Source organism: Microtus pennsylvanicus, chromosome 2, assembly GCF_037038515.1.
Source record: "Microtus pennsylvanicus isolate mMicPen1 chromosome 2, mMicPen1.hap1, whole genome shotgun sequence".
Classification (NCBI taxonomy): Eukaryota; Metazoa; Chordata; class Mammalia; order Rodentia; family Cricetidae; genus Microtus; species Microtus pennsylvanicus.
This window is the reverse complement of record NC_134580.1, coordinates 62,856,539-62,875,696: the sequence shown is the minus strand read 5'-3', so window position 1 is coordinate 62,875,696 and position 19,158 is coordinate 62,856,539. Positions and strand designations below refer to the sequence as shown.

The 19,158-nt window shown below is 45.4% G+C and overlaps 1 protein-coding gene across 2 annotated transcripts in view; it reads left to right on the top strand.

Moving 5' to 3' along the window:
* Positions 1-19,158, top strand: part of Grhl2 (grainyhead like transcription factor 2) — a 124,741-nt gene that overhangs the window by 25,050 nt on the left and 80,533 nt on the right. For both annotated transcript variants that reach the window (XM_075961180.1, XM_075961179.1), the window contains exons 2-4: positions 5,747-5,942; positions 10,222-10,289; positions 14,584-14,977. In XM_075961180.1, coding sequence (XP_075817295.1) covers positions 5,747-5,942; positions 10,222-10,289; positions 14,584-14,977 — 658 coding nt within the window. The remainder of the gene's footprint in view (positions 1-5,746; positions 5,943-10,221; positions 10,290-14,583; positions 14,978-19,158) is intronic.

Sequence of the window (19,158 nt, the reverse complement as noted above, 5' to 3'; positions counted from 1 at the left end):
CTCCCTCTGTCTCCCGAGTTCTAGGAATAAAGATGTGCACCACCATGTCCTTGAATTATTCTTCCTAAAAGGATAGATGGATAGAATAGCTTTTGAGTCCCTTCAAGATGATGGTCCTTGTTTTTCCATCTAGTTAGCTGGTCTTTTGCTATGTTTACTACTCCATGGTCAAATCTATTTTCTTGTTTTTTTCATTTAGAAAGGCAGCTTCCCTCTCTCCCATCCCCTTCCTTCCTCTCCCCCCTTCTTTCTTTGTTTTTCTCTTCTTTTCATCTCTTGCACAGAGAAACTGAAGTCTGAGGCCTGTTTATGTCCTCTGGACAGTTTTTGTTTTTTCCAAGTTTATGTAGCATTTTTAAATTTGAATTTTGATGTTGAAATTTCACCTGGGTATGGACAGAGGTGTTTGTTTAATGATTCTTTTGAACACGCTGTGACCTTGTTTCTCTCAAGACTTAAGTTTTGACTAACTAAAGGACATTTTCTTCTGTTATTTTAAATGATTCCTTTCTCTCCATTGCTTTCTTCTCAACCTCTTTTAGGTTTGTGTGCATCTTCACATAGTTATGTTATTTGTGTGTAGGAATGGATTCCGTGCCTGTGCGCCCACAGCAAGTGTATGGGTTTCAGAGGGCAACCAGCTGTGAGCCGCTTCTCTCTTCCTGCCACGTGGACCCAGAGACTGACCTCAGCTCATCTGTGTGGTGTCAAGCGCCTTTATCCACTGAGCCCCTCACCATCCCTGTAACTCTGTGTGTAGAATGTTCTACATAATTATTCTGCATCCTTTTTAACTGTGTCATATTTTTTTTTTTTTTAAACTAGGAAGGGCTAGGGATAAGGCTCAGTAGTACATACAGCGTGAATGAAGCCCCAAGGTTCAATCCTCAGCAAAAGCCAGGCAAAATGCCTGGGTAATTACCTGCTTTCATCCCCAGTACCTAAATTCTACCCCCCCCCCCGATGTTTTTATTTAGCACTCCTAAAAATTTTATTTTAATTTAAAAAAACAATGAACCTTTCCCCTTATATTTTTTGGTGATTCTTTTTTGATTTTTTTTCCTTTTATTTTTTGTGTTTTGAGACAGGGTTTCTCCATGTAGCCCTGGCCATCCTGGAACTTGTTCTGTAGACCAGGATGACCTTGAACTTGCAGAGCTCCTTCTGTCTCTGCCACCTGAGTGCTGGGATTGAAGACAAAGGCACGTGTCATCACACCCGCCTAAGAAACTGCCTTCTAACAATAGCACTGAGCCAAGTACTGCCAGCTGAGAAAGCTGCTTCAGAGGCCTTGAGCGGGCTGCAATCCAGGTCCCACAGTGTCTTCTGCAAGATCTCTGGCAAACTCAATGATTCTTCTGTATGAAAAACATGGAATCTGAGCCTGGCTTCAAGTTTTGGGGGGAGGGTTGTTTGGAAAACACATACTTTAACTAAGAAGTGGTTGGAACATTGCAACAGTTGAAGAGGAACGGGCCCCATAGGCTCCTGTATTTGAATGCTCAGTCATCAGGTAGTGAGACTTTTTGATAGGATTAAAAGAACTAGGAGGTGCTGCCTTGTGGAGGAAGTGTGTCACTAGGGGGTGGGCATGGAGTTTTCAAAAGCCCAAGGCAGAAGGCTTCTTCTCTCTCTGCCTGTGGGTCAGGATGTAGCTCCCAGCTGCTGACCCAGTGCCTGCCTGCAGGCCGCAATACCCCCTGCTGTGATGATAATGGACTAGCTTCTGAAAGTGTGAGCACTTCCCCAATGACAGGCTTTCCTTTGTAAGCCTTGCTGTGGTCCTGGTGTCCCTTCCCAGCTGTAGAACAGTGTCTGAGACCCTGCACTTCGTGGGAGGCTCTCCCGAAATCATCTGACACCAATACCCAAACTGTTCTAAAGCTGGAAAAGTAGATAGCCGTGAAAGTCCCTTACAACTGTCGTGAGCGCATTAGATTTCAGTTCACACACACACATCTCAGGCAGTGTCCTCACAAATTGCTCCCTGCTGCTCACCAGAGGAAACAAGAGCGGTGTGAACGCTCTGCTGCTCGCCAGAGGAAACAAGAGCGGTGTGAATACTCTGCTGCTCGCCAGAGGAAACAAGAACGGTGTGAACGCTCTGCTGCTCGCCAGAGGAAACAAGAACGGTGTGAACGCTCTGCTGCTCGCCTGCATTTGTTTTTCCTCCAAGAGGGACCCAGAGGTCAAGTTCACATCAGCTCAGAGTGTGTGCTAGGCGGCCCAGATTGTGAACCCTGAGGCTTCACAAGACAATTAAAAACTCATTGAAGGGCTGGAGAGATGGCTCAGAGGGTAAGAGCATTGCCTGCTCTTCCAAAGGTCCTGAGTTCAATTCCCAGCAACCACATGGTGGCTCTCAACCATCTGTAATGAGGTCTGGTGCCCTCTTCTGGCCTGCAGGCATACACACAGAGAGAATATTGTATACATAATAAATAAATAATAATAATAAATCTTAAAAAAAAAGAACTCATTGAAGCAAGCCCAGCAGAGGCTCAGGCTTTAATCCCTGCACTCCAAGGCAGAGGCAGGCTGCTCTCTGAATTCAAGGCCAGTTCCAGCTGGCCAGGGCTACAGAGAGAAATCCTGTAGGAATTGACTGAAACTGAATTTGAACTGTCTTTCCTGGTGAATGGTGATAAAGCTTTAGGTAAACCTTTAGAAAGCACCTCTTAAAACACGTGCAACAAAACAAAGACCATTCTGGCTAGTAAATGCTGCTCCGTGCACTTTCATTTCCGTCCACTAGTAATTACACTTTTGTTCCCAGCATATCAGAGAAATGACTTTGTTTTTATCAGATCAAACTTCATTCTGCAGTGTTCTGTATCAGATAGACCATGATCTCTGAAGAATAAAGCAAAGACATCACACAGTTAAAAGGGAGAGCATAAAAGGACCCTTTTATGTTATCAAAAATAAAGTAAAAAAGTGGAAAGGAATTGTGATTTCCAGAATGCCCCCCCCCCGCCCCCTTAGCCATGCAGGTTCCTCCTAGGGGAGATACTGGGTAAGCCCTAAAGTCACCAACAACTGGGCCAGGATGAGCTGGAGTCAACAGGAAGAAACTGGGAGCTAAGGAGGAAGAGTCAAGAAAAATCTGTGCAGCAATGGGGCCACCACTTCCTGCTACGTGTTTTGGCAGAGAGCCAGTGCGAGCCACGCCCTCCGCACAGCCGCCCTGCTCTTTTCAGGCAACAGCAGCAAGGTCTGTTCCTTCCGACAGCGAGCTATTGCAAGCATGGCTCTCCTAGGATACGATGGTTAAGCCTCAGAGTTTCCAATCTTACGATGACACACGAGCAATTCACACCCGAAACCATGCTTCGAAGTTTAAATTTTGGAATTTTTTCTAAGTCTCCCCTTTTCACTGTTGCGCTGAGTGACTCTCCCGAGAACAACTGTACTCAGTTTTCTGTTTCACTTTCTGAGTGAAACAGACATGGGAGGCCCAAATAAACCACCACCACAGGACCCCCGTTCTCCTGGTTTCTCCCCCAGGTCTCATTTCTTCTGCTCACAGACACTCCCAGCCTGCACATGAACTTACCCTCCGTCATCAGTCATTTTCTACAAAGTGGAAATACTATGAAATTTTTTTCAGAAAAAGAGAGTTTTTCTATTGGACTTTCTAACACGAGTATAAATATACTTCATTTATAAAAATATTCATCCTGAATGATGAAATATATTAGTTTAAAAATATTTCCCACCTCTCCTCCTGTCATCAGGATCAGCAAGTGTCTCCTTATCACAGCCCTTGCAGAAAGTGGCTCTCCAGGCGTCTGCTAGGCCCTGTGGGTGACAGTGTCCTGTTCATCCCTCCGCGTTCAATAGCACAGGTGCCGCCCATCGGGCTCCCAACAAAGCCCGTGGAAAAGCAAGTGTCAGATGAGCAAGTCTGCTTTCCCTTTAATTAGTGATAATAGGTTTACCCTTCATAAATCAGAATCAACTTTAACGAAGCCTGAAAGGCACAGAAACGGATAGGAACACAGAAGAGTATGACAGTGGCAATGCCACTTAGTCTCAGAGCCCTGCGTCCTCCCGAGGACCCAGTTGTCTATCATTTCCATGCTATGAGGCAGGCAGGTGGGCATTGCTAACCCTACTTAAGGCAGGAGGAGCAAACACGGGTATTTGCTCACTTCTCGTTCACCATGGGCCACTGGGCAAGCACTCACCTCCAGAGCCGTGTCACTCCCTGTCACTCCACTGCCTAATCATCAGTAGGCATTTGTCTCACTCGGAAGAAACGGGACAGTCCACTCTGAATTGTTATTTGCAGTGTAGCCAGTATTCCTTCTCCCCAGTGGGTTCCATGAAATCACCACCACAGAGAGCTCAAGTGGGCCGTGAGACTGTAGCGCTAAGAGTCCACCTGATACGAGTTACTTCCCACCTGTGCCACCCCAGCTCAAATACTTTGTAGCAACTCAAATGTGGCTTTTGGACCCCACACAAAGGTCCTTTGATACACTGTTCTTGGGGAGTTCACACAGGTCTGTCATAAAACGAGTCAGAGAACACCAACCATCAGGAGATTCTCAGGGTTGTCTTTGGGAACTGCATGACCACCAGAAGGTCTAGGTGGCTGAGTTTCCATTGATTGTTGTTGTTTCCGTCACTGGCATTACCACCCACCTATCCATGCCAGGGGACCGTGTGTCAGAGAAGGTGTTGCCTGGACACAGTATCCTTGTTCCGCTTGGTTCCCTTTCAGTGAACAAGGAGAAAGGGCCAAGAAACCAGACTCTGTTACTTGACACGTTGGGTCCGCCATGGGGAGTTTGCAGGGGGCTGTCATGGTCTTTGGGTATTTGAGTCTCTGTCATACTGACCATAAGACGCTGCCTTGTAGATTGCTGCTCTACACAAGGTTGACCTGGTTGGCACTAATTTACTCACGGACTCTTGGGGAAATTCCTTAGGTATGCCATTGGTTTCCTCACTCCTAACCTAATGCTTCCATGTCATCTTAACTTGACAGCATCCTGCAGCAGATGTATTTACATGTAGAGCCCATTTCTTCCTGTCCTCCAGAGCGTTATCTGTCACTGTGTACTGTTTGCCAAGTACCTATGTTGCTGTTCCCATGAAGATGTTAAGATTGGTCTGTAGTGCCCTACCACTTTCAAGCAAGATTAAATTATCTGAAAAATCAATTTGAACCATTGACCTATTGATTATTTGTGACTAATAATGTTTTAAATTAGAATTTAGTTTAAGGAAATTATTCTCACAGGCTTTCATTCTAGTGCTCATTAACGAAGAATAATTAAGTTATTCAGGATGATTAGACACAGAAAGCTAAGTTTTAAGGAGAGCAGCATAAACTGACTGGATATACTACCCTTAAAAATACTTATTTACGTGTGCGTGTGTGTCTGTGTCGGAGAGTTTATGTGCTTACGTGTGCTACGTGAGTGGCGTTTCCTTCAGAGGCCACAGAGTGACTCTCCGGTACTGTGGTTCCTGATGGGTGCTGGAGCTGAACCTGGGTCCTCTGAAGAGCAGTCCGCCCTCTGCAGCCCCGAGCTGTCCCCACAGCACCTTTAAAAAAGCTGTCACCACATCTGTGCCCAGGGATGATGGACGCTGGGGCTAAGTGCAACGTGGTGGTTGCTCCTGTCTTCCTCTAGGGGAATACAAACCCGGGTAACGACATGACACGTACAGGATCAGAGGGGAAATGGAAAAGTTCCTGTTAATGAGCCTTACGTCTTTCTTGTTCTTCTAGTAATAAAAGACTAGTGGCCTTGGTGCCCATGCCCAGTGACCCTCCGTTCAATAGCCGAAGAGCCTACACCAGCGAGGATGAAGCCTGGAAGTCATACCTGGAGAACCCCCTGACTGCGGCCACCAAGGCCATGATGAGCATCAATGGAGATGAGGACAGCGCTGCTGCCCTTGGCCTTCTCTACGACTATTACAAGGTGGGTCTCGGAGCGACCTCCTCCTCCCTCTGCCTCCAGGGCCGCATTTTATCCATGGCAAGATGCGACCGGTTCTTACCAGGGGACTTTGGTGGAATTCTGCTTCTTTTTGTGTTGCCCCTCCTTCATGAAACCCAACTTTATTTCTACTCAGAAATTAGGGATACTTATTTCTTTAAAAAAAATATTTATTTGGGAAGTAGAAAAAGATAAGATCTCCTGAGCAAATTGGGAGCATGGGGACCTTGGGAGGAGAGGGTGGAAGGGGAGGGGAGAGGGTGAGAGGGGAACAGAAAAAATGTAGAGCTCAGTAAAAATTAATAAAAAATTGTCTATATATCTATATATCTGTGTCTGTGCATGTGTGCATGTGTGTGTGTATGTGTGCCTTCAGAAGTCAGAAGAACGTGTCAGATCCCCTAGAGCTGGACTGTTGCTTATTTTCCTTCTGCGACTTTTTGCTTTCTGGTTAGGAGCTTCGCTCTACGCGACTATGCCATGATTAGCTGTTGTTCAGCCATCAGCATTTACTCGTCTCTTGGTTTTTCAGTTTAATGAGAAACATTTGGGCCCCCTAGATGCCTCTTTTTTGGGGACTCAGGGAGGGACCTTCAGCAAATCCACCTCCTGACTGTGTCCATTTGTTTTCATTTTGAAAAAGTCTTTGGCCGGACATTTTTTAAAGTAAGAGTATCGCAGGAAGTTAAACAAGAAACAAGTGGTTTTAAGTGTGAAGAGCTGTGATCTGCCCTCCGAGAACTGTTGACACGGGGAAGATCGACACGTGTTTTATTTAGCAAATGAGGAACATTGGTGGCTGCGCTGGCTGGAGATGTTTTTAGCTAATGCAGCGTGGTGGGAGTGTCGACTTGCTGGTTGGAAGCTGACTGCCACCTCTCTCTCATTCACCTTCCATCATGGGGAGATCAGCTTTTGGACGAAAGCACCGAGAACAAGAATTTGACCTTGGGTCTCTGCGTCTGAGTGCTCAGCTAAGACAGACAGTAAGGTGTTGGATGGGCATGGAGGGTACAGGTAGGCCTGCCGGGGCATTTTAGCTGAGCACATTATTCCCTCAAGTAAATGCATCCTTTATCAGGAAGCTCTAGGTTATCTCACGGGGACTTTTGCTCGTCTAGCTTGGCTTTCTCCTCCTTACCCAGGAAGGATGTGTTCACAGGCACCGATAGCTTTTTCTTGAAGCTTTAAAGATGCCAGCGTGACTCCTGATACATCAGGAAGGGACTGCCAGGGGATGCAGGCCTGGATGGCAGGATGCAGAGAAAGGACAGACTTGGTAGCTTTGTTTGTTCCTCTTTTCTGTTCGTGATTTCTCTTCATCTTTTCTGACTGAAGAGTTCACTGTGAAACACAAGAATGGAGCCGGGCATGGTTGGCAAACCTTTAATCTCAGCGGTGGAGGCAGAAGCAGGCTGATCTGAGTTCAAGGCCCGGGACCCCTGGGCTTTCTTTTGGCTTGTTTTCAGTCTGTTGCTCAGAGAGAAGTGGATAGGCACCTTTTCCTTATTGCAGAAAAATAGTCAACATTTGACAGTTTTAGCAATTAAAAATTTATTGACACATCATTCAGATATTCCTGTTTTAAGTGTTCAGGTCAAGATAATTTCTTCTGACGTTTATGACCAGTATGACAACTAGTCGTTTTAAAAGGCTTTAAAGAAATATATTAAGCCAGGTGATGGTGGTGGCGGCGTATGCCTTTAATCCCAGCACTCGGGAGGTAGAGCCAGGTGGATCTATGTGAGTTTGAGGCCAACCTGGTCTTATAAGAGCTAGTTCCAGAATAGGCTCCAAAGCTACAGAGAAATCCTGTCTTGAAAAACCAAAAAAAAAAAAAAAAAAAAGAAAGAAAGAAAAAAAGAAATATATTAACATGTTTATTTTTTATTTTTAATTTTTTTTGGATTTTATTTAGTGTGTGTTTGAGAGACAGGGTGTGGGGGGCAGGTCTCTTGTTTGTGCGTCTCTGCAGCTTACTCCAGGCTAGCTGGCTTAGGGCTCCTGGCTGCTTGTTCTGTCTCTACCTCTAAATTCAAATTCACAGCAAGAATGTTGGCGTTAGAGATGTGAGCCTTTGTGTTCTGGGGGCCCAACTCAGGTCGCAAGGCCCGTGCTGCACTTTACCTCCTATGACGTCTCCCTTGCCCTGTTCTGTCAGACAGAACTATTGTTGTTGTGAGTGGACATAACTTCAGTTACCTGTATTTGGCGGCATATTTGGTTTGTGTTAGTACAAAAGATTGGCTAACCTTGAGACCAAGTAAATTAGTCATTAATACCAGGTTTACTGTTGATCCCATTGGTAGAGACGAAGACAAACGCCACACCTTAAAGCCAAATCTGAAGCACGCTTTAAATACTTGCCAGGTGGGTGGCTCTGGCCAGGTCCTTACCTGGTTCTCTGAAATGGCCCTGAGTCAGGACTTGCAGGGCATTTCCCACGAGGTCCAATCAGGGGCAAGTATACATCCTGATGTACTTCCTGCCTGCGCTCCTCCTGCCAGTCAATCTGGCAAGCACACATCCTGACATTTCCTGCCCACATACCTCCCTCACATGTGATCAAGCACACCTGGTGCAGATGGGTCCAACAAACTTGTTTAGGGGAATGAGAATGTGGCTTGTTAATCTCCTGTAAACAGCAGCCTCCAGCCCTCCAGGAGCTGTCTGTCCTGGGGCAAGTGGCTTCAGATCAGGGGCATTTTTGTTTCATAGATCTCTGAGGCACAGTAATTAAATCATGTAATATAACTCTGGCCCTCACAACACCACAAGATCAGAGACTCAGAGACTGAGTATGGGCAGCTGGATGTTGGGAAATAGGGGACTGGCTGCGTTATCTCCTCTTGCATGTACGTAAACATCATGACTCAAGCTCAAATCTATCAGCGAATATTGTGAGATACAGGGTAGAGAATTTGCACAAAACTTACCGGACACCCAAATCACGTCCTTTTCTTTAAGTGATGGCCTCCTAAGGACTCCCAGCAGCAGTAGTTCCTCCAAAGTTAAGTATGACCTTTCCATGCATTTTAAACATGCCTGAAAAACATAACAGATTGAGTTAGATACCTAAAAGACGGTTTAGCTTATGTCTGAGTCCATTTTCCATTTCTGAATACCCCAGATAATTCATAAAGTGTTGAAGTTTGTTTTGCTTATGACCCTGGAGGATGGAGGATCTAAGCACACAGCACTGGTGACTGGCCAGGGCCTTCTTTACAGCATGGTGACATGGCAGACAATGTCACAGGAGGAGATAAGACAGCAAGTGTGCTGACCCCGCGTCTCCTGCAGGAAGGATGAACGGAGACCTTATAGCTGGCTTACCTGGATAAAGTACCAGCCACACCTGAGTGCTTGGACACAGAGCTCCAACCCCACCACAGACCTCTGAGTTCAGAATTATCCGGAAGTCCAGTGTACAGATGAGGAACACAGGACTGAGTCTGACTTAGACTTGAGTGGTCAAACTTTAGGTTTCCAACTTCCTAATGACTTTTACCCCTCTCTTAGTTCAGCCAACTCAGCTTGTAAATGTATTTGGCTGAGTGGAAGCCATGGGAATTCTTAGAGGAGCCTATTTATATCCTCCCCGTCGGTGTGTTTATCTCACTGATACTGTTGGCTAAGAAGAAGCTCTTCAAAGTTACCCACAAACAAACAAGTCCCAAATCAAATGCAAAGACTCTACCAATGCAACCAAATCCAAACCATTTACTATGCATATGTCTGGATTGGGTGGCGTCTCCCTTTACTCAGAGAATTTTCAGTAATGTGTCTGGTGATATGTTGGCGTCATGCTTAGGAATGAAATGCATTAGAAAGACTGAAGACAGCTTCTTAGCCAGGGGTTATGGAGTGCTTCTATTAGATGCTCTTTAACTGACTCGTTCAACCACCAAGTCCCACCCAGGACCTTCCCCACGCTCTCGTGAGCACCTGAGAGGAAGCTTACTCCATGTTTCTCAATGGTTTACTTTCTTTCATGCCCATCTTCACCCCATACACATGACTCTGTCTCACCTGTTGCAGAGACTGGGACACATAGGAGCATCTCTTGGGTCAGCTGACTCACGATTAGCGTGGACGAGCACTGGTCACCCCTCTGTCTCTGCTTCCACCCAGGCTACTCATTCATCATTTCCCAACAGTAACCTTCTACTTCTTCAGAGAGTTCCATTGCACCTCTTTGCCTGTGTTGGTGTCTTCCTCTGCATGTGGTCATTGAGTCTGACAGTTCTCTGTTGATTTCCAGGTTCCTCGAGACAAGAGACTTCTGTCTGTGAGCAAAGCAAGCGACAGCCAAGAAGACCAGGATAAAAGGTACGATCCACGTAAAGGAATACGTTTGCCCCTAGAAATGACTCCTTTTCTATGTTTGTTGCAAAAGATAGCCAGGTACAATGGCACACACCTTTGACCCCAGCCCTTGGGAAGCAGAGGAAGGCAGATCTCTGAGGATGAGGCCATATTGAGTTCCTAGACAGCCAGGAATACATAGAGAGACCCTGTCTCCAAAAACTGCCCACCCCCCAAACAGCCTGTAGAGAGACTCAGTGAGCAATTGTTTTTCTTGCTCAGGACCTGGGTTTGAGTCCCAGCACCCACATGGTGGTTCACAATCTTCCTAACTCCAGTTTCGGGGGCTCTGTTACCCTCTTGTGATCTCCATGGGTCCCCGGCGTGCAAGCACTACCCATAGGTGCCTGTAGGCAAACCATTGATGCACATAAAATTAGATCACAAGTATAACTTGAGCTGGAAGTTTGTTTTTAAAAGAGGTAGGGTCAAAGCCTTGTTTTTGTCTGTCTTTTGGGAGTCTGGACCAAATCTTGATCTCTTGCTAGGAAAAGGCAGGTTTTCCTGTGCATCCAGAGGGTCATCAGCAAGTTCCCTCAGATGAGGCGCTCATGAGGAGCTCAGGGTGGTAGCCATGAAGAGGCTGCTGCTGATTGCAGTCTCTGCTTAGTCTCACATTCTCCTGCAGTCCCGTCCTTAGGGAATGAGACTCTCCAAGGATTCCCTAGGTGAGGGAAATGCAGTACTGAGCCCAGAGAGGTGACTGGTAGAGACTCTGAGTGGCTGCCAGCAGCCGCCAGATGTTAGGAGATCGTATGCCACCCAGTGGAGCTAAGGAGCTGGGTGACAGGAAGACAGAAAGGGGCAATCGCGACTTATTTCTGATGAAGCCAGGTGGAGGATGTCTCTTGGCATGTGTAGCTTGTCACCTTTCGGTTGTGACGTAGATGGCTTCCCGTCCTGTCTCAGCAGGATTTCATGCCTGCTGTCGCAGTCTGGAGTGACTGCAGGGTCCCTTCTCTTCTGATAGGATTATGTGAAGAAGGGGACCAGAAGGGACTAAATGCTTTGCTCAGCTGTTGCCCCACAAATCACCTGTCTCGTCTCTGCCCCCCGTTTGGGGGAGTTGTATTTTTGAAATTCTGTGGCATTAAGTCTTCCTGAATCTATGAATTTTTTTTTTGAAACTAGAACATTTATGTTATGATGAATTGAAATCCTCAAGATGAGCTGGATACTTCAACAGCTGCCCTCTTGGGATCTTCATGGATCCCTTCATAGGAACCATGTCCAAATCTTCAATAGACAATTTTTAGGTGCCTCATCTCCTAATTTCTCTCGCACTTGGCAGTGAAGCCACATTTGCCACTGGTTGACTCTTTCTGAAGGTGGCAGGCCTTGGAGCCACACTGGCAGCACAAGGTGTGCGTCTTATGGCTGTGCTTTCCAATGACACTTCTTTCCTCATCTTGCCGCCGAGGCCAAAGAGGAATCTATGAATTTTTATATGAACAATTTGACTAGGTTTGTATAGCTCTGTAATTTGCTTATTTACTTAATAATAAGAACACTGAAAGATATTTTGACTTGGGCTTTTTGCTTAATATTCACGTTCTTATAATAAGCAGAGAATGAAGAAATCTGGCTTGAAATAGACTAAAGAGAGATAAGAATCTTTTGGCAAGCCAGTAGTACTGTGTGTGCTGGGTCTCAGGTGGCTAAGGGGCCATTGTCATGTTATAGTTTGTGTAGAAGAGCCCATTTGCAGCCCGCCTTCAGTGCTGATGGTCCTGGGTGAAATGGGTTAGTAAGTCCTAGACTACAGCAAAAGAGATGACGGAACGCCCAAGGGCGTTCATTGAGTCTTGCTTGGATCCACTAAGGTGGTCTTGTTATGGAAACATAGTTTGTCCCTGTTTGTTTTCTAACTCTGATTTTTATAATGGGTTCCTCTTTTCACGGAGCATCCATTAACATTCCATGGAGTATTCGGAACGGGGCTTTTATGAAATGCTGATCAAATGGGTGGCCTGAACTTTGACATCGTTTGGCTCGTTGGAGTCATTTCAAACATGTCTAGACCTTCACTGTGTCTTCCGTGTGATCACTCTGTTATTTGGCCACGAGAACAGTTTAGCGCTTAAAGCCATGTCTGTAGACCTGTAGAGTGTATTCTTCGGGAAGTTAATTCTTAGAGTCACTGCTGCATATCCGTGACAGCCTCAGCTACTCGCGAATCTTTCTGCTGGCTTGGTTTATGGAGAGTCCTTCTTTCTGAAGCTTTCCTTTGAAGTTCTTGCTGAAAATTCATAGCTACAATCGTCACCTCTTGCTTGGTAGGTAAGCGCAGAGACTCTTGCTTATCCTTTATGGAGAGAAACTGGGAGAGCTTGATTCTTGAGAAAACCAACTTTATCCAAACAGTTATTTCTTTCAACAAAATATGCCAGTTGACCCCATGAAGGTCATGCTAGATAAAAGTAACTCAGTTCAGCTGGGAGGTGGTGGCACACGCCTTTAATCCCAGCACTTGGGAGGCAGAGGCAGGCGGATCTCTGTGAGTTTGAGACCAGCCTGGTCTACAGAGCTAGTTCCAGGACAGGCTCCAAAACCACAGAGAAACCCTGTCTCAAAAAACCAAAAAAAAAAAAAAAAAAAAAAAAAAAGTAACTCAGTTCACATCACAATGAACAAAGAAGAGGGTCAATAAAACCTCGTACTTTCTCTTCTCTGTGTACTGGAAAGCCATACACAAATTCCCTTTTCACAAGCTTAACCGAGCAGAGGGCCTCTGTTAACAAGATCATTTTTTAAAAAGTATCTCATTATATCCTGCCAAAACTTACCTTTCTGGACCGCTTTCTTTCTCTATACCACAGTCGTGGTACTTACAACCCCCCCCCCCCGCCCCCACCGTAAGCACTTTCTTAAACCCCTAAAGTAATAAATACAGGACTGTCCCTGAACTGTTATTTCTTAGCTGATGAAAGTGTAATGATCATTTTTTACTTTGTTTCACAAAATGTAAAAAATATGCTTCCTGTTAACCCTTCAAATTGCCGTGTCTTTCTTTCTTTCTTTCTTCTTCTTCTTCTTCTTCTTCTTCTTCTTCTTCTTCTTCTTCTTCTTCTTCTTCTTCTTCTTCTCCTCCTCCTCCTCCTCCTCCTCCTCCTCCTCTCTCTCTCTCTCTCTCTCTCTCTCTCTCTCTCTCTCTCTCTCTCTCTCTCTCTCTCTCTGACTGAGACAAGGTTTCACTTGATGATAGCCCAGGTTGGCCTGGAACTCAGTAAGTAGCCCAGGCTGGCTTCAGAGTTAATCTCCCAGTTGCTGGGATTGCATGCATGAGTCACCATGGTGATCTTTTTCCCCTTTGGAGAGTTTGCACCCATCACCAGAGAATGGAGCCACGAGCCCTATCGCCATCCCCGTGCAGGGCAGCAACCACAGTCTTTCTGTTTTCCTGTTAGCCACCGTGCTCTCCTCAAACACCTTAAATTTCACTGTCATTTCATCTTTGCTTCCGATTTGTATCTCTAAAAAGGGCATTTATTATAAATAAATGAAGTTTATTATAAATAAAATCTTACCAACAACTAAATTAGCAGTATTAAATATTGCTAAATCCAGTTTCAGTCACTGCCTCAAACGTCACAATATTTCATACTTCTCCTTTTGATTTGTTTATTTGAAGAAATAATATCACAATTCTACTTATTGTTAGATGTTCAGAGTTTATATTTAATTAAAACAGTTTCACTGTGTAGGCCTGGCTGGCCCGGAACTTGCTATGTTGGCCTTGAACTTGAGGATCCCCCTGCCTCTGCCTTCTGGAGTACAGATTGTACTTATGCAGGGTTGGAGTTAGGTTTTAAGAGTTAATTTTACTTTAGACTGGTCCTTCTATCCTCCCTCCTCATGTGTCTGACGTGTTAATAGATTTCTCTTGCCAATAAGGAAACTGCCTTGACATGTCTTCCTGGCTCCTCTGATATTCAGTCTCCCAGGTCTTCTGTTTCTGCAGAGCTGAATGGTAGCTGTCAAGCCGTGGGCAGATTTGGGGCCACCGTTAAACCTTTTTAAAAAGTGGGGTGTATGTTCTATAGAAAGTTGAGACTTCACTGTGTCACTCAGGGGCACACATACTTAGCTGTCTTAGTTCTAATGACACAAAGATCCACGGCACCCCATTATGAAGTTCCCTCCAGCCCTTCTGCTCCTGGTTTAGCAGGATGGCTACCTGCAAAGGTTGTACTATCTATCAGGTTTTAAAAGTGGAGGTTTGTTCTAATTTTATCATGTCATGGCTCTGAACACACAGAAACTGCCTCGGCCCCAGCGAAGCCCAGAGCACTCTGAGCGGAGGCGAAAACCGTGTGCAGGTGCTGAAGACGGTCCCAGTTAACCTGTGTCTCAGCCAGGACCACGTGGAGAGCTCGAAGCGTGAGCAGTACAGCGTGTCCATCAGCGAGAGCCCGGCAGTCATCCCGGTGTCAGGCATCACCGTGGTCAAAGCCGAGGACTTCACGCCGGTGTTTGTGGCGCCTCCGGTGCACTATCCCCGCGCGGACGGCGAGGAGCAGCGCGTGGTCATCTTCGAACAGACGCAGTACGACCTGCCCTCCATAGCCTGCCACAGTTCCTATCTCAAGGACGACCAGCGCAGCACCCCCGACAGCACCTACAGTGAGAGCTTCAAGGACGGGGCGCCCGAGGTGAGTCCCAGAACACACAGCATTCTCGTTCTCCATTTAAGGGGCTGCATGAAAAGGAGCGTTTGCCGGTAATTTGGTATGTTTAAATACGTGGAGGAATATTTCTGCCTGTCTCTTAGATTATATTTTGTTTTGCTTTAAATCTTAGTTATTTATGTGGGGTTAGGAGAAGCTTATGCTGTGCAGTTCTCACCTTCAGCTCTTTGGAACTTTCCAGATGGTAGAGCTAAAAATGTTGCATGCCATTTTTTTTTTTTTTTTTTTAGACAGTGTAGCTCTTTGCAGCTTTTGTCCGCTTGAATATTCTGGAAGTTGGTTGTGTTGTCAATAATCCAATGTTTATGCGTGTATACTTTGTAACAAATAGAGAGCTGAGAGGATTCTGGGGCTCAAACACATCACAGCACAACCGTTTTGTTTATCTACATGTTTTAGATTCTCAAGTTCTAAGTGCATAAATGTAGAATTTTAGTAATTATTTACAGTTGGGTATCAATGTCAGAGGCACAGTGTAGAAATTTTTTACCCTAAAATGAACGTCTTTGACCTTGAAACATTCCTTCTCCTGGCTCTTGGCAATTGCTAATCGGCCTCTGTCACTGTAGCGTTCCTTCCTGTAAAATTCCATGGAAGGTGAATGCACTATATTCTTTTATATTGTCTTCTTTCATTTAGCATATTTTTGGATTTATTTTTGCTTGTCTGTAAACAGTCTGTGTCTTTAAATCTCTGACCAGTATTCCTAGGTGAGTACATATCACAGTTTATTGACCAGTCCGCTAGTAAGTGGGTATTGGTTGCTTCCAGTTTGGGGTTATCATGATGAAGGCTTTGCTGAACAGACAGGTGTATGTTTTAGTGAGTGTGGTCCTTCATTTCTGGCGGGTGTCTAGGGCTGGAGTTGACTGCTGGACTGTGAGGTGGTAGTGGGTTTTATGAGGTGCATAGATAAAATACAGCGCTTATGAGTTATTTTCACTCTCATCAGTGATGCAGGGTTTTCCTGCTCTCCACACTGCATGCCCATATGACTAGTCTGCTTAACTGCAGCTGGTTTAGAAATTGCTCGGTGGCGTCTGTTCTTTCTGCTGTTTCCAATCGTCTGCACTACTATGCTGTCCCCTGTGTCTGAGTACTGTTTCGTGTAATTGTTTGCCTTTTATCTTATGTGGAGTGTCTGTTCAAGTCTTTGGCAACTTTTATTTTTTTTTTTTATTAAACTGTAAAGAGTTCTTTAGGTTAGGGGAATGGATATAAGTCACTATCATCTATATGCTTTAGTGAGTCTGCATCATATAATCAGATCAAATTTATCTTATCAAATTTGTCTTGTAGTTTATTCTTTTAAATGTTAAGATGTCTTTTGTCATCAATGCCTTAACGCGTTCTCAACAATTTTCTCGTGTGTCTCTAAACCAATGTCTCAGCAATTCTCTTGTATGAATTTCTAGATAGCTAGTACTTTCCCCTTTTAGATGTTGATTTCTGATCCACTTAAAAATAATTTTATAATTTTTTTCTGATTTTATTTATCTATCTATCTTTTGAAGAAAGGATCTATGTGGCGCTGACTATCCTGGAACTCAGTATGTAGCCCAGCCTGTCCTCAAACTCACAGAGATATCTACCTGTCTCTGCTTCTCAAGCGCTGGGCCTAAAAGCATGCACCAATATGTCTGGCTCTAAATTTGCATTTATTATTATTATTATTAATAGGCTTTTTGAGACAGGGTTTCTCTGTGTAACTCTGGCCATTCTGTAACCTGCTCTGTAGACCAGGCCGGCTTCAAACCCAGAGGTTGACCTGCCTCCGCCTCCTGAGTGCTGGGATTAAAGGTGTATGCCGTCTCCACCTGGTTTAGTTATTATTATTTTGAGTTCTTTTGTGTGTGCACATGCCGATGGAGGTCAGAGGACAGCTTTCCTGCGTCACATTGTCTTTCCGTCACGTGGATCTTGGAGACTGAATGCAGCTTGTCAGACCCTCTCTGCTGAGCCATGTCTGTTTTAGACATGGTATGAAGCAAGGCTGGGCTCCCGTGTGTATATTGATACCTAGTTGTTCAGCACATTTACTAAGTTTGGAAAGATTCTGTGTCCATTCACTGCCGTGGAATCTTGGGTTATCCATTGAGGATATCACGGTAGGCGCCGTCTCCAGTTCTTGACCTAGCCATTGGCTTTTTGGTTTTTAGCTTTCCTGGGCCTCTAAAGCAGGGTGTGCAGAGACTGCTGGTTCCCTGAGAGAAGCAAGTGCATTGGCAGCATGCCAAGTGTCCTCATCTGGCTTCCTGTTCAGTGCTGTTGGGACAGAGACACCTAAGAGCTATGAGCCCCATCTGATGATGATTGTTGTTACAAGGCAGAAGGGTGGAAGGGCTACATGCCCGTGACAGATGACAAATTCGTTTTCACTACAGCCCTGTGCTGGCCATAATGAGCTCACCGTTCGTACTGGAGGCTAGTTTATGTGACCCATCTGTAGTGATATTTCATCTGGATTTTAGCAAATAAAGCTTGCCTGAAGGTCAGAAAAGCAAAACAGCCACTGGCTGTTACCTCTGCCTTAGTCCAAAATGGCGATCTTGCCTCAATCCTCTGAATGAGACTGTCTGAGAGCTGTCTCCTCCCATCTTATATTCCTGTCTAGGGCTGGGATTAAAGGCAAGCACCACTACCATCCGGTTTCTATGGCAACTAGTGTCGCTACTGGGATTAAAGGTGTGTGTCACCACTGCCTGGCCTGAAAGGCTGACCAGTGGGGCTGTCTTACTCTCTGATCCTCAGGCAAGCTTTATTTATTAGAATACAAGTGAGATATCACTACCACCTCCTAAGACTCCTGTGTTGGGGCTCAAGTTCTTAGACATGAGCCTTAAGGGGCACAGCCACACCACAGCAGCAGCATTCTAAGTGACAACTGTTTTGGGATTGCCATCTGTGTTTTCTTAGGAGGAGTGGTCATTACAGCAACCAGGCAAACTGTCTGTTCACTTGTCTCCTCGGAGAAGTGTTGCTTTGAGATTCTCATTAATTCTATTGCATAAGACAATGACCCACACAATGTTTGTTTAAAATCTGAATGTTCCTTATCTATCCAATAGATATTGCTTATCTTTCAGGTAGGGACCAGAGCACAACAGGTTGGCCAGCAGCAGTTGCTCTCAAAGAGACACTAGCAACCCTGCCACGGCTGGCACCGGATGCTTGTGGGTTCCTGTCACAGTGGAACTCGGGAGTGACCTCAGTCAGAGCTAAGCCATTCTTTGCCCCGAGGGGCGATCACATTTCCTTGAATTTGGTAGTTTTACAACTAGACTTTTAATGACCTTGTAATAAAAAGGAAAAAAAAAATCTGCCAACCAGCTTATGTGACATCACTTAAGGTCAACAACAGCCTTTTGTAGTTTTAATCTGAGTCAGGAATCTTGTAGTCTGATACTGTTGGGTTCTTGCTCCCAGGAGCCCAGGAGTGCTGCTGGAGAAAAGCAGGTAGCCGAGGCCATCGCTCAGTCTCCTGGGAAGCCCAGGATTTTTTATGTGTGGATTGCCATTGGTGTAGAGATATGTCAGTCACAGAGTGTGTGGATGTGGACCAGGGAACGGCCACACTTTCTGGGAGACCTGTGGTCAGATTTGTGTGTGGTTCAGATGAAGACGGGTGTGAAGGAAGCTGTTGTCCTGGAGCTTCTTGGAGTCCTTGAGTTAGCAAATTCCCTGGATGCAAAAGGGAAGCTAGCTCTGCTCCCTCCAGTCAGAGAAGGCAGAGTTTGCTTTGTAGATGTTTTTCCACTGGTGTGAACTGAACTGAATGACCTGTGAGCCCATGATCTGTGATATACAGATCGTAGATCTACGAGTCTGTGGTCGTTAACCGTCTCCTTGCCAGGTGGCGTAAGCGTGACTGTGAAATCATTCTTCAGGAGAATTTGATTAAGGAGAACTTGTCTAAAACCTAGAACTTCATTCCAGCAAACCCTAGGAGTGTCTGGGGATTCTGGATGAATTAATCACATTTGTTTGCCACGGGAGAAAGTGCGAGGGAACGGAGCAGTTAGGGTTGGAACTTGCAAAATGTAAACCTGGGCATCGCTATAGTCCTTGTTCTGGAGGTGGCGTGAGTCCAACATGGCAGGCCCAGGGTGTCTGCTCAGAAAGCTACAGTTACTCAGAGGAGCTGG